This window comes from Acanthopagrus latus, chromosome 17 (assembly GCF_904848185.1).
Source record: "Acanthopagrus latus isolate v.2019 chromosome 17, fAcaLat1.1, whole genome shotgun sequence".
NCBI lineage: Eukaryota > Metazoa > Chordata > Actinopteri > Spariformes > Sparidae > Acanthopagrus > Acanthopagrus latus.
Window position 1 is genome coordinate 19143713 of NC_051055.1, and position 14791 is coordinate 19158503.

Here is a 14791-nt window from a genome sequence, read left to right on the forward strand (position 1 = left end):
ACTTCCATGTTATAATGTGGTTTTATAGTCTGAATTCAACACTTAAAGCGAGCCATGAAATCACACCTATAACTCCTCTAATGAATGAATGAATGAATGATTGGTAAGTTATTCCCGATGTCATTCAGGGGCTCCATGTTTAGTTCCAAAAAGCTGCTAGTTAATTAACTAATTTGAGTCAAATACTCGGGTGTGTGTTTAAAGGGCCAATTGCTTGATTAATGTCGCCAAAGTTAGTCCTAATTAAGTGTCAGATGCAATATCATAGAGCTTGATTGAGATCAAATGTGCAATACCACAAATAACAGTAATAAGATTCTGTGTGTTGGTGTGAGGTTCTTCAGTGCTCTTGAACATGAATGTGTTGGTAAAATGAAGAGAAATTCAAGCGCCTCCGTCCAACATGTGCACAACATCATGTACTTCAGGTGCACGTTTTTAAAATACCTGGATAACCCGTGTGGGCGGAGCTCTCTGCTTTCACAGAACCCAACCGCGTGAAACAACACCGCCCACTCCGGATACCCTGGAATGCAAAGCATGCGCCCCTTGTTGTTGCTTGCTAGCCGGTAGCATTAGCTAACCAGAATTTACATTTAACAAGCAGACAGGATGGAGAGCAGCGAGGGGTGAGTGTCGGATGCTGTCTGTAAACGAAGCGGGCGTCGGATCTGAGTTTGAGAACAGGAATGGTGTTCCACGGGGCGCGGTGTTGTCTGTTTTCCTCACACCTGCATCAGTCAGTCAGCAGATGAGACGTTCTCCATGCTAATGCTAGGCTAACGAGCTAGCCTGCTCTCACTTGCACCAAAGCGTCAGTTTGTTGTCCCTCAGCTGGATGTGTGATGTTAAAGTGCCAAAGAAGTTCCGGTTGGATACTTTAACAGTTAGTCTCAGTGGGGATTAAAAGGGAAAGTTATCCAGATGAAGTTAATTCAACGGAATAGTGCCTTCTAAACGGACAGTTATGCTAAAGAGTACTAGCAGGCTAACGCCGCTCTATCCACACTTGCGTTTAGAAATGCTTATTGTTATGTTTGCGGTATATATTAGCTGTGTGCTACATCAGTTCTCACACATTTTCTCAAGGATTTCTTTGGTTGCACCGTTAAAGGGGTAGTTCTGGTTTTTTGAAGTGGCATCATATAAACTATCTATATTCGGTCTGTTCCCTACCGTAATTGCCGATCAGTGCAGCCTCAGTTTGGAGAGGCAGAGAGCCGCTTCATGCTAACTGATATCTGTCAGTGTTTATCACTTGTAACCAAAACAAAAAACCTATCTCCGGTGCATGTTCCCAGTGCAGCAAAGAAAGAGCTAGTGTTGCTGATTCATCTGTGTGATGATAGCGCACATGGAGGCACTGAATCACTGTTTCAAGCATGTGGTGTGTGCAGTGCAGACTTGAAATCATCCACTGTGGATCTGGGCGGCAGTTAAAACCTTGCACATTAAATAAACATGAGTACAAGCTACTGACTTTGAACATGTTGACGTTGTCTTTGTTTACCTGAGCAGACAGAGACACAGAGGCTGCTCGTTAAAGTTAAAGCGACAGTTCGGGTTTTTTGATGTGGGGTCATATATGGTACATATCAATAGTCTGGTTTGTTCCCTACCATAACTGCCGGTCAGCGCAGCCTCCGTTTGGCTTTGTACTGCAGTGAACGGAGTCCAGATGCTAAGCGAATTTTAACCACCTATAACAAGGCCCATCTAAAAAAATCTATATCAGTTCAAGTGTATGTTGTATAGAGAAAATTCACACCGCTTTACATCGCCGTCAGACCTGCCTTTCTTTTGGCACTACATTCTGTCAACCGTAGAACCTTCGTATCCCTACGCATTAGCGCAACTGTGCCTCGCACTGTATTTTGCTGCTCGCAGATCACCTGCTGTGGTCAGGAAGTGCATTTGCGAGTTGAGACTGAATTCAAACTTTTCTAAAGACTTCAAAGATGGTGCGCACTTGTGTTTTTCCGGGCTGCCATAACAAACAAGTGCCCAGGTCACCCTATACATTTCACCGTGTGCCGTTGATTGATATTGACCTCAGACAGCTGTGGCTAGCTGCACTGAATATGGACACCAGCACACCACCAGCACGGTTGCGATATCTTCGCGTTTGCAGTGTTCATTTTTCTGAAGAGGATTATGTACATCCACCGCCACATAAACAACTGCTGAATAGCACTGCTGTCCCCCGCCGTCAGGTAAGAAAGCACTAAATACCCACAAATAAATAAAACAAATCATCAAACAACAAGTAGAAAAATACTTATGATTTTCTTCCTGCCTCAGTTCATAGTACCATTGCAGCACAGATTTGTAACATATACAGGCTATACTGTACATCTATAGCATAGGCTATAGTGAGGCTAACTTATCTGTTTTGGTTTGTGTTTATGGTAGAGATGGTGGCCTACAGGCTATTAAAGATGCACAGTGAATTAGGCTCATTCATGATTATGTGCAATATTGCTTTCACAGGGATGTACTTCTCAAAGCACAACAGAAGAAGTAAATGAAGAGCAGCAAATGTTTTCTGGGGTCCTACAATCCACCCCAAAAGAGGCTCCAGTAAAGAGCCATCAGGCCTCCACATCAGCATCACAACTGAAGCTTGTTGTAACCAGCCCTGAACAGCCCCTCCCTCAAGAAAGACCTTCAACCTCGGGAGCATACCTTGCCTTTCCTCCTGTTAGGTCTATTTTCTTTTATTTGTTGTCTCTTCCATATACCGCTGAAACTCTGACCCAAACAGGTGATCTGCGAGCAGCGAAATACAGTGCGAGGCCCAGTTGCGCTAATGCATAGGGATATGGAGGTTCTGCGGTTGAGAAAATGTAGTGCCAAAAGAAAGGGCGGTTTGATGATGATGTGAAACGGTGTGAATTTTCTCTATACAATGCACACTTGAACTAATATAGGTTTTTTTAGGTGGGCCGTGTTTTAGGTGGTTAAAATTCGCTTTGCATCTGGACTCCATTCACCGCAGTACAAAGCCAAACTGAGGCTGCGTTGATCGGCAGTTACAGTAGGGAACAGACCGACTATAGATATGTGCTTTATATGACCCCACTTCAAAAAACCCGAACTATGCCTTTAACTTTAACCAGCAGGCTCTTTGTCTGCTCACAAAGGCACCGTCAACATGTCAAAAGTCAGTAGTTTGTACTAGTGTGTCACTCTAATTAATGTGCAAGGTTTTTAATCTGCTGCCCAGACCCACAGTGGATGATTTCAAGTCTGCACTGCACACACCACAGTGAAACAGTGATTCAGTGCCTCCATGTGCGGTATCATCACACAGATGAATCAGCAAAACGAGCTCTTTCTTTGCTGCACTGGGAACATGCACCGCAGATATGGTTTTTGTTTTGGTTTCAAGTGATATACACTGACAGATATCAGTAAGTGTTTGTCATGAGTCTTTGCAAACATGCAAATGCAAACAGGTCCATCTTGTCAGCAGGATTCATCATCATCATCATGATATTAATGAAAATATGAAAAAGAGGTAGTGGTTTGCTGGAAGACTGTCTTTCAATCATCATTATTCAAGTATTGTGTTCCTGTTCTGCGCATCATGAGTGCCTGAGGTTCATTTTTTTCTTCTCATTGATAAGGATATGTTTTGATTTTGCCATATATCAAAACCTAGCAGTGGGACAAAATATCAGTACAGAAAAAAAAAATCATATTCTCTTGATTATTGATTCACTGCTGAATACCAATATTTCACTAATGAATACCAATATTTTGATTAAAACATGCAGGGTTTTCAGAACTTTACACCACAAGGAGTCATGAAGTGGTGACACCGGGAAGTGAAACGCATCGATTTAGTGCTGCATTATTGTAAACTTTCTTTCAACATTTTCACTCCAGAATGGTTCATGTGTTGATGATCACTGAATCACTGTCGCATGATACTGTCGCTATCCTGTGCACATATTGTGAATCGCCTCATAGCACGAGTTAATTTGTGATTGTGACCCCATCACAATGTGGCAGTTAGTAAACTAAAACAAGTATACCAACATGTGATGAAATTAATGAATGTCGTACTTCCTTGATGTTGCTTATCTGACACCAGATTGACCTGCTGGTTGCAACAACTACAGCAACAGAATAATAATGAAAATGTTATTTCCACAGCTGACCAACTATAGGCTCTAAAAATACCTTAAATCCCTGCTTTGTGGTGCAGTTAATTATTTATGAGTGAGACGTTTCGAAGTTTCGATGACTAAAATGGTGTTTACATGTTTCAATGTGTCTGTTTGGTTCTCCTCAGAATGGAGGTGGATGGCTGGGACCCCGGTCTGGAGGAAGAGCTTGGCATTTCTCTGGACGAGCTGAGGAAGTGGATTGAGGAGGCTGTGGAGAAGAGCGAGATCGTGCAGAAGAAAAAGGCCCAGCTGACAGAGCTCAAGCAATGGGTGGAGCAGAAAGAAGAAGAAGAGGCAAAGACAGAGAAGCTTCTCAATGATGCCAACCAGTAATTATCACATAACTTTTGCTGAAGTCTTTTTGTGTTATGTTTTGTAGTTGTTTTCAGTTGTACACAACCCATCTGTATTAGTATTTATTATTTTTATGTATAATATTTGTCACTAGCATTGATATTATGTACATTACAGGGGCCCTAGGAGAAAAAACTTGTAGTCAAAAATGTTGTGGATAAAGGAACTGTATTAAATAGGATTGGAGACATAATGGCCGATCCACAGGATGTGATCAGTGTGTCTCCAATTGTACAGTACTTGTTTGTGTCTGACAGGCTCACACTTATCACGCCACTCTTCCTCAGGTCCATACTCGAGTGTGAGAAACTGGTGAAGGCAACATATCACAGGAACGGTCTCGTTTACCGTGAGAGCAGCTCAGAGGATGAAGCCGGCGGAGGAGGCTTGCTGTCCTCTGAGGTCATTGAGATAGACGATGACGACGATGACGATGTCATCGCTGTTGGCTGTTGTAAGTCGCACCACTTTCTTATGAGAAGTTATCATTCGTTGACACTACGACCTGAAAATAGTCAGGTTATTAAAATGTTTGCTTCTCTTTGGTTCTACGCGATGTTTCAGTGGTTCCTCCAAAGAAGTCTGTCGCTCTTGGCAAAGATCCAGTGGTGAGAAGAAAAGCTTCATTATTCTGATCTCTATTTACACTTCATTGATGAATGTTTGTTTTGGGCTGGTCTTAGCTGGAGATTAGATGTGCTGAATTGTTGTTGCTGACTGTCAGTGAGCAGGAATGAGTCACAGGGAGGGAGTTTTCCACTTAGTAGCATCCGAGATTTCATCCATGAAGGGCAGTAACGCTGTCTGATTTCACAATGGTGGAGAGTTTGTAGAAAGATTAAAAAATCCACCAAAACAAGAAGCTGCCTACTGTCCTGTCTAATATGCAGGCAAAGCCCACATATTCTATTGCTTTAGAAATTTGAAATATGGATTAAGGTTCAAAAAGAGCTCCTGCAGGTGTTAGTAGCTCTGTTTTTCAGCTAAGTTAACAGCTGTTTTTGAGACAGACTTGTGGAAATGCTTACAAGGGAAGCAATGGATATTGTGGGTTTAACAGCAAATATCTATGAGACGGAACCAGTGCTTAATGTTTGCAGTTGATGATGATGATGGATTTCCTGTTTTTTTTATTTTTTTATTTTATTTTATTTTTTTTCCAGGTAAAAGAGGCCTCTGCAGCTATCCAGAAAACTTCCCAGCAGGTGCAGAAGTTGGTCCAAATGGTCAGCAAGCCTTCACCTGGTGCTCCTTTGCTACGATCTCCAACACAGCCTCCATCCCAGTCAGGTGAGCATGTATGCTTCCCTTTAGTGAACATCATACCTTTGTCAGAGTATTTTATATTTGAGACTAAAGTTGTGTGTGCCCTTTCTACCATCCAGGTATTCAGGGTTCAGTGCCGGCAGTGTTTGTATCCCAAGTCCCATCACAGTCTATGACCCAGCCAAACCCAAACGTGAAAGAAGATGAGCTCAGAGTCGGGATGAACATTCTGGGAAAGAAACGCACCAAGACCTGGCACAGAGGCACCCTGGTTGCTATCAGTCCTGTCGGTGTGTTACCAGATAATTCAGTCTTCTTTTAGGTTATCGATATTATGTATTCTGTGCTTGATTTTTCCTGATCTGCTGTCACACCCTCTGTCTATATTCAGGAAACGGTGTATTCAAGTATAAAGTGAAGTTTGATAAAGGAAAGAGTCTGCTGTCTGGAAATCACGTGGCTTTCGATTATAACCCGACCCTGGAGATTCTTTATGTCGGGGCTCGTGTAGTCGCCAAGTACAAGGACGGCAACCTGGTGTGGCTCTACGCTGGAATAGTAGCAGAGATGCCCAACAACAAGAACCGTATGAGGTAAAGCTGGATAAATAAATTGAAAGAATGGATACTGATTGCACGTCCTTATTGGTTCATGTTACAGCCTACTCGTATTGTTGATTTAGATAAATATCAGTATTGGATAAAATATGAACAGCTCAGGCTCTAGTTTAATGTCTTTTATTGTATGTGTTTCAGGTTTTTGATCTTCTTTGATGATGGCTATGCTTCATATGTGACATTACCTGAGCTCTTCCCAGTTTGTCGTCCATGTAAGTGATCATTTCTTTTGTAAACACTGGTAGATTTGATCCATTATGCAGCTTCAAAATCAGTTGTTAGTCATATGAATTAGTAAGTAAAAGCGTGAGATCATTCGTCTCCACAGTAAAGCGTACCTGGGAGGACATAGAGGATGCATCGTGTCGAGACTTCATCGAGGAGTACATCACTGCCTATCCCAGCAGGCCTATGGTGCTCCTAAAGGTTGGACAGATCATCAAGACAGAGTGGGAGGGAACCTGGTGGAAGAGCAAAGTGGAGGAGGTGGATGGAAGCTTGGTCAAGATCCTCTTTTTGGTATGTTGGCATGAAAAACAATAATTATAACTCATGTAGTTTGACAGCTGTCTAAATAAATATGCTGGATGATAATTGATTTATCATAGAGCAAATTCTTTAATCAAATATTTATTTCAGCTGCACATGTATACACTTTGTTTATGCATCGATTGTCTTCCTGTTGTCTGGGGGTGGGTTGTGGTGGCAGCAGATTAAGCAGGGTATTCATGATGTCCCTTTCCCGAGCCGCGCTTCACAGCTCTTCCTGGGGGTTCCTGAGGCGTTCCCAGGCCAGATGAGTGTTTGGTTTGCCCCAGAGGTTTCCTCCCAGTTGGCCGTGCCCAGGAGGCATCCCTTTTCAATTGTAGTTGAGTAGAGGTTGAACGTGGAATGAAAGAAAAGAACCTTACATGTGTTAAGTACTTGAGTAAATAGTTGCTTTTAACCACAGCAAAAAAGGAAAGTGTTAGTCGTGATAAAGAAAAATTGTAAGGAGAGTATTCTTAAGGCTTTATATCAATATGAGAGTACCGCCTCTTAAAAAACAGCATGCTAGAGCTTCTCATAAGTATGTTATGAGAAGCTCTAGCATGCTGTTTTTTAAGAAGATGAAATATTAAATGGAGGTGCACAAATTACTGCATCAATGCGACGTTACATGGAGGTCATCATCCTGTGGCGCTGCTTCTCATCAGCAGGCCCTTGAAGACTTGTAAAGTTAGAGGGTAAAATGAATGCAGCAAGATATAGGGAAATCCTGGAGGACAACATGATTAAGTCTGCAAGACAGTTACGACTTGGGAGAAGATTTATTTTCCAGCAAGACAATGACCCGAAGTTCTTCGTATGACGCTCCAGCAGACTGCGTAATCTTAGTTTGTAAGCGGTTTCTCATTTTTACAACATGATATGCATGATATACAAGTTTTATCATGATCTCACAACTGGACAGTGTCCCAGGATGATGAATACCTTTGAACATCATTTGTAATGTTGAGGATTGGTCGAACTTCAACCTCTTCAGGAAAAAAACGACAACAAAAAACTTAAAATCACTTCACCATGTTTGGTTTTTCAATATTAAATTATGGCTAATGCAGCAAATATTTTGAAGTGTCATCACTGTGAGGTACATTTTTTGCTTACCTCCAGTTGCAAGGTAAAATGTGTTTGTAGCCTCTTTCTCAAACTTGCTGCCAACCTGGGAACCATTACTGTGTAGCCCTGAGTGCAGCAGTTGAATACTGAACTTGTGTTGTTCTGTGTTGACCAGGATGATAAAAGGAGTGAGTGGATCTACAGAGGCTCCACCAGGCTAGAGCCAATGTTCAACCTGAAGATGACCACCGCCAACACCGCGGAGAAGAAGCTGGCTGGACAGCAGAGGACACGACCTAACATGGGTAACATACACACTCATTCGCATGTTTGTAGCCTTGAAACAGTGTTCGATGTTCGATCTTGTCTTAAGAGATTTGCCCTGTTGTCAAAGTAATAATGATGAAACAAGCAAAAGCAAGAAACTCAGGAAGACAATATTAAAAGAATAAGCACTCAACAGTTCCAAACACAAGGAAGTCGAGTCAGTGGTGAGTTAGAACAAGTAGGCACAACAGAAAATGTCAAGAACACAAAAAGTTTATATGATTAATTAACAAGTAATTAACAAGTTAACAAGTAAAAGGAATAAAAGTGATAAAACAGGCAAAATTACAGAAAATGAAAGTATAAAATCAATAAAGGACTATAAGAAGATGACACCACATCAAAGGAATTAAGAACAGATAACATTATGGACACTAAAAAGGACATTAAATAGATTAACAATAACAAATAAAAGCTGTAAAGAAAAAAGACATCACTAGAGAGGAATTAAAAATACAGACTAAGAGCATTAAAGGGAATAAAAGGATGGAATGGTGAAAAATCGGTTTAAAAAACTTTGCATAAAAGTAAGTCTGTGAGAGTGGGTTTTAAGGAGTGATTTAATGGCCCTGTTTTATCCGCTGTGATTTGGTGTTGCAAGAAAATATTAAATATTAAAAATGTCACTTCGTCCCGTCATTTTTCAACCTACAGGAGCATTGAGGAGTAAAGGTCCAGTAGTTCAATACACCAGTGATGGACATGTTGGAGCATCTCCCGTCAAAACGCCGCAGGCCTCACCTAGTCAGCCTTCACCAACACCACAACATCCACAACATCCACAGCGTCCACAGACCCAACAGACCCCTCAGCCCCTGCAGCCCCTGCAGCCTCTGCAGCCTCTGCAGCCCCTGCAGCCCCCACAGCGTGTTGAGTAAGTGTGTTGAACTTCTTGCACCAATGCTTCTAAATGAGTCAAAAAGATTTTCACATTAATTGCATTGCATTTTAGTTAGATGGGTTGTTAATATCACATCAGAATAAATTGAATGATGGAGTTTTAAACGCTAGCAATTTTGAAATGAGACTATTGATGTTGACTGATTTTTCTCTGCTCGCTGTCTTCAAGCAATAAACATCAGATGGCGAAGAAGAGTACTTCTCCGTTTGTCCCTGGGGTGGGAGGCACTCATGCTTCCAAAATCATGCAGTCTCTTCCCTCCAGTCCCAGCAACCTCCCGAGGTGAGCCCAATTCACTATATGGTTGAATCACTTGTGACACTGGAAAAAAACTAAAAGCGCTGATAAAGGTGATTTTTAAACTGGTCTTTTCCTTTTCTTTTCTGTCAATTCATAGTGGAAGAATGTTGAGTGCCCCAAATACACCCACTTTCACACAGCCGTTTCAGAGACCGCCTCTGGTTACCGCCCCCACTCCCGTCACCCTCCCCCCTGCTATCACCCACCCGATGGCCACCATCCCACATCAGCCTGCTTACCGTGCCCCGACGGACCGGATCTTTTACCTGGCACACACCTGTCAGCCCGCCTGTCTGAATCGAGTCCGGCCTGCAAATTCAGACTTGCACCGAGGAAAGAACCCCCTTCTCACACCTTTACTGTACGATTTCAGACGCATGACGGGAAGACGCAAAGTCAACCGCAAGGTAAATTCATAGACGAACTGAGAAGTTGATAACGAAGCACTTAGCCAGAGTTTCTCCCTATCCTGACATAGAAACTTTTCTTTTTTTGTCGCTCCTTGCTGTCAAACTGAATTGTAAAACTCTTGTCTTCTGCATGTTCACCCCTCAGATGTCCTTCCATGTGATCTACAAGGCTCCGTGTGGGCTTTGCCTGCGTAACATGGCAGAAATCCAGCACTACCTTTTCCAGACGCGCTGCGACTTTATATTCTTAGAGATGTTCTGCCTGGATCCCTACGTGCTTGTGGACCGGCCCTTCCAGCCACAGAGGCCATTCTATTACATTCATGACATCACTGGGGGAAAGGAGGACATCCCACTGTCCTGCGTCAACGAGATCGATTCCACCCCGCCTCCTAAAGTAGCTTACAGTAAGAATCACAGAGAGAAGGCAACAAAAGAAAGACTGATTTAGATTGACTCTATTTTCTGCTCTGGAAATGCAGTGAACTCATCAGACTGCATCCAAAAAAGTCTTAATTGATGATATAATGAGTTAGACACATTGTTTTTCCTGAGCTGATAAAGGAAGTTGCTAAGGAGTGAGACATCTCACTGCTTTCTGACATCTAACCAGAGTTGTACATGTGCAGTAGCGATCAGGCAGCTGGCAAAGCTCAGACCACAGAAGACACTTATAATGGCTCCTTTTTTTTCGTATTTTTAACTTCAGTCTCTTTTTAAAACTCGGCGCTGACTGATCAATGTTTAAGCACTCCTAAGACGGATGGAAAAATAACCTGCGGGCTTTGCTTCAGCACGCATGTTGGCGGGTCTTGTGTTTTTTGCCATTGAAAGTGGTATTTGTTGCACACATCTCTCTCAGAGTTGGACGTCAAAGTTGACAGAACCACCTCAATTCTTGGCTTATTGGCTGGGCTCATTATATTGGTAAACCTTTAAGTGGATTGATATTGTGTAGTGTAATCTTGGTGGATACAGACAGTTTGTACAAAGGGATACTTTTAAACTTAAGACAAAGGACTTTGTTACATGAGGACATGAAACAGTGACTTTAATAATATGACATGATTTGTGTTTTCCCTTTGTCTTCCCTTTTCTTAAACTGTTATTTTTTTGGTCTTGATTTGAGTTTTCGGAGAGCTATTTTTGCAAGGCCTTAGCTTCCCATTTCACCTGCAGGTGTTAAATGCAAAGCGTAATAAAAATACATAAAATAATAATGAGCTTTCACAGCTGCCATTTGCTGCCCCGACCTTTTGTTGAAAGATCCCTGTGGGATAAGTCATTGCAGAGAGACTAATTGATCCTCCCGTCCTCTTCTCCCTTCAAGGTAAAGAACGTATTCCTGAAGATGGAGTATCCATCAACACCAGTTCAGACTTCCTGGTTGGGTGTGAATGCACTGACGGCTGTCGAGACAAGTGAGTAAAGTTGCTCAGCATTTTTCATCTTAGTCCCACTGTTAATATTCTGAACACGTGTCTTTGTGTCTTTATTACAGGTCCAAATGCTCTTGCCACCAGCTGACCCTTCAGGCTACAGGTTGTACACCAGGGGCACAGATCAACCCAAATGCTGGATATTTACACAAACGATTAGAGGAGTGCCTCCCCACAGGGTCAGACATCGTACTAGCACTACTACAGAAATTCACTAACTCTCTTTCAGCCCTCATAACCTCATAAGTAGATAATTACTGTTGAGTATAAAAGCTAATTTGTCTTGTCTCAGATACCATTATCTGCCTGCTCTCTCTCTCTCTCAGGATCTACGAATGTAATAAGCGGTGCAAATGCTGCTCTCACATGTGCACCAACCGGCTGGTGCAGCACGGCTTGCAGGTTCGTCTCCAGCTCTTCAAGACCCAGAACAAAGGCTGGGGCATCCGCTGTCTGGATGACGTGGCCAAGGGCTCTTTTGTCTGCATCTATGCTGGTGAGGAAAGGGAACAAACTGTGACATCTTCATCAATTTATTCACAATAGAATGATGGATGACTTGATTTTCTTCTCTTCTTTTTCTCACCTTTTTTTCCTCTCTAACAGGTAAAATCCTGACAGATGACTTTGCTGACAAAGAAGGTCTAGAGATGGGTGACGAGTATTTCGCTAACCTGGATCACATAGAGAGTGTGGAGAACTTCAAGGAGGGCTATGAGAGCGAGGCTCACTGTTCAGACAGCGAGGGGAGCGGCGTGGACGTCTCCAGGATAAAAATCCAACCGTCTGCCTTGGTGTCTTCTAACCCTGTTGGGCGACCGCCTAAGAAGGGTGAGTCCAACTCAAAAGGTGAGAGATAAACATGGTCCCTAATAGACTGATGTTTTTATGCTCTTGACCGGAGCTGACATTTTACCATCCTCCCTCTTCAAATGATTTTTTGTGGGGTTTTTTTTTTTTTTTTTTCTCGCCATAGCCCGAAGTCCAAGCTCATCTGAAGACAGCAATGATGACGATGACAAAGATTCAAAGAGCGAAGATGAAAGTGACAGTTCAGACGACACTTTTGTGAAGGACAACTACTACACGTCCAGCTCCGTGTGGAGGAGCTACACCACACGTGGTCAGGTCAAGGTCAACAAGGAAGGTGAGCTGGTGGCCTCTTTAGGATCTGTTGCTCAGGAGAAGACGGTGACTATATAAAGAAATAGTTCAATATAGAGTTGGATTAAGTTATTGACATCACTCATGCTCATCTGTAAGGTAAAGAAATAGTCTGGAACTTTCCCTAAAACTTACATGTACATAGCCTGCTTGAGTTTGTGTCTGACAAATGCTATTCAAACAATAATGTATAGATGAATTGATAATGAAAGTAATTCTTTCTTGAATCCCTGATCTAAAATCTGTTAAATAAATGCCAGTGCCACATTTGGTGACTTTTAGGGTAGGTTGAAGCTTATGTCAGGGCATATTATTGCAAAAATTGTATTATTATATTAGTGTATTTTGTAAATCCTTCCCAGCTCTTATTGTTGGGAAAAATCATCAGCGTTTTCCTGTCGGTGTCTTTTCACACACCTTCTCTCTTTCCTGCTCCAGGGAGTCAAGACAGTAAAGATGGATTGAGTGCATCAGCCAAAGGAACAGATGATGAAAAGCCACCGTCCATGCCTGAAGAGACGGGGAAAAGCAAAGTGGCTTCCTGGCTAACCAGCCAGGGTCTGAAGAAGGTCAGTGCAGAGGAGATAAAGGAAGAATAATGTTTCAAAGCCTCTTTAAAATGATTGAAGTGTCTCACACAGAGCTAAAAACTTAATACTCATCAGAGCTCTCATCTTAGATTAAAAAAATATTTTGTAAGAGGATAGAATGTGGAAGGTGGCTCTTATTTTCTTCTCTTGTAAAATGATGGATTTTTTTTTTCTGTTTTCCATCACAGGAATCCGGAGACTGCAAGACGTATGTTGGACGTGCTCAGTTTTCTTGCATCGATATTGATTTTAAGCATATTTTGTTTACCAACAATTCTACACCTCAGTGATCAGTAATATCATCTAAAGTTATAATTCTGGTAAGATTAATTTTTTTTTTTTTTTTTTTTCAGTCAAGTGAAATCAGAAACGGGAAAGAAGCAGGATGTGATGACTCTGTCTGACAGTGATGATGTTCAGACCATCAGCTCTGGATCTGATGACAACAAGGAGAAAGAAAAAGTCACCCCAGGTAGTGAGAAGAGATGCTTGAATCTACAACATACTGATAGTGTTCCTTATTTAGATTTAGCAGTTTTTCCACTCTTCATTCTTTTCTTTTTTGCTTCCTCTTGTTGCTGCTGTTCTGGCTCAGGTGTGACTAAGAAACAAGTGGCAGTGAAATCAACTCGAGGCATCGCCCTGAAGGGCAGCCATGGGATGATGGTAAAATCAGGTGCACCTGGAGGCGGGGGAGGGACGGGAGGCCATGGAGGAAAAACAGGACAGCAGGTGTCGACTGGAGGAGGCGGGGAAAACGTTTCCAAAAACACCCGCCTGTTCTTTGATGGCGAGGAGTCCTGCTACATCATTGATGCCAAGTTGGAAGGAAACCTTGGACGTTACCTCAATGTAAGTGAAATCTAAAGGATCTAAGTTCATGTTACTTAAATTCAGTGTGTTGAATTTTGTCATCTGTGTGTCCTCTCCATCTTACAGCACAGCTGTAGTCCAAACCTATTTGTCCAGAATGTGTTTGTGGACACACATGACTTACGGTTTCCCTGGGTGGCGTTCTTTGCCAGCAAGTGAGTTTTGAAACAGATTTTAAGTTTGTTACAGGTTCTGTGGTGTTTGGAGCGCTAACTTCCCGCTTGTGTCCTTCCACAGGCGAATCCGGGCCGGCACAGAGCTGACCTGGGACTACAACTATGAGGTAGGCAGTGTGGAGGGGAAGGTGCTGCTCTGCTGCTGTGGATCCACCGAGTGCAGAGGAAGACTGTTGTGATCTGCAGCCCTCATCGACTTCATTCCCTCTGTTGTATTTGTAGGAATCTTAGGAAAGCTCTTTCAACACTGTAACTCTGCTGTGTTTTGTTTTGTTTTGTTAGTTTTTTAAGTTGAATATGAATTTTATTACAGCTGTTTTGTTGCTTTTATTTTATATGACCGTGTTTTCTGATTTGTCTCATTCTATCCATAACATTTCTTAACATCTGAATAAAATACAGTTTTCTTTAATGACTCAAAGCTCCTGCATCTGTTTGTTTATGAAACAGCACAGGTCATAAGATGGATGTAAACGGTTCAGTTTCAGGGTTAACTGGTTTAATTACTCCTGGAAACATTGTGATAAGAACTCAAAAGAAAAAAAATGACTGTCAAATAGCAAATGTAGTGGCAGAAGTTCTATCATATTATTTTATCTC

General features: G+C 42.1%; 1 protein-coding gene across 6 annotated transcripts; it reads left to right on the forward strand.

Moving 5' to 3' along the window:
• The first annotated feature begins 470 nt into the window (after positions 1-470).
• Positions 471-14606, forward strand: setdb1b (SET domain bifurcated histone lysine methyltransferase 1b). 6 transcript variants are annotated; one of them, XM_037075262.1, is made up of 26 exons: positions 1854-2213; positions 2491-2705; positions 4301-4504; positions 4817-4983; positions 5094-5137; positions 5693-5819; positions 5915-6085; positions 6187-6388; positions 6551-6624; positions 6741-6931; positions 8187-8316; positions 8993-9212; positions 9408-9521; positions 9637-9946; positions 10095-10356; positions 11280-11370; positions 11451-11567; positions 11715-11884; positions 11995-12219; positions 12365-12535; positions 12991-13121; positions 13331-13350; positions 13496-13614; positions 13738-13994; positions 14082-14170; positions 14253-14606. In XM_037075262.1, exons 1-26 carry the CDS (start codon positions 1959-1961, stop codon positions 14368-14370), a joined length of 4194 nt encoding a protein of 1397 aa, XP_036931157.1. In that variant the 5' UTR covers positions 1854-1958; the 3' UTR covers positions 14371-14606. The 6 variants fall into 6 exon arrangements, with proteins under 6 accessions (XP_036931159.1, XP_036931162.1, XP_036931158.1 ...); XM_037075261.1 differs by having other exon boundaries at positions 1856-2213; positions 11995-12237; XM_037075264.1 differs by lacking the exons at positions 1854-2213; positions 2491-2705 and adding an exon at positions 471-629 and having other exon boundaries at positions 11995-12237.
• The last annotated feature ends 185 nt before the right edge of the window (positions 14607-14791 follow it).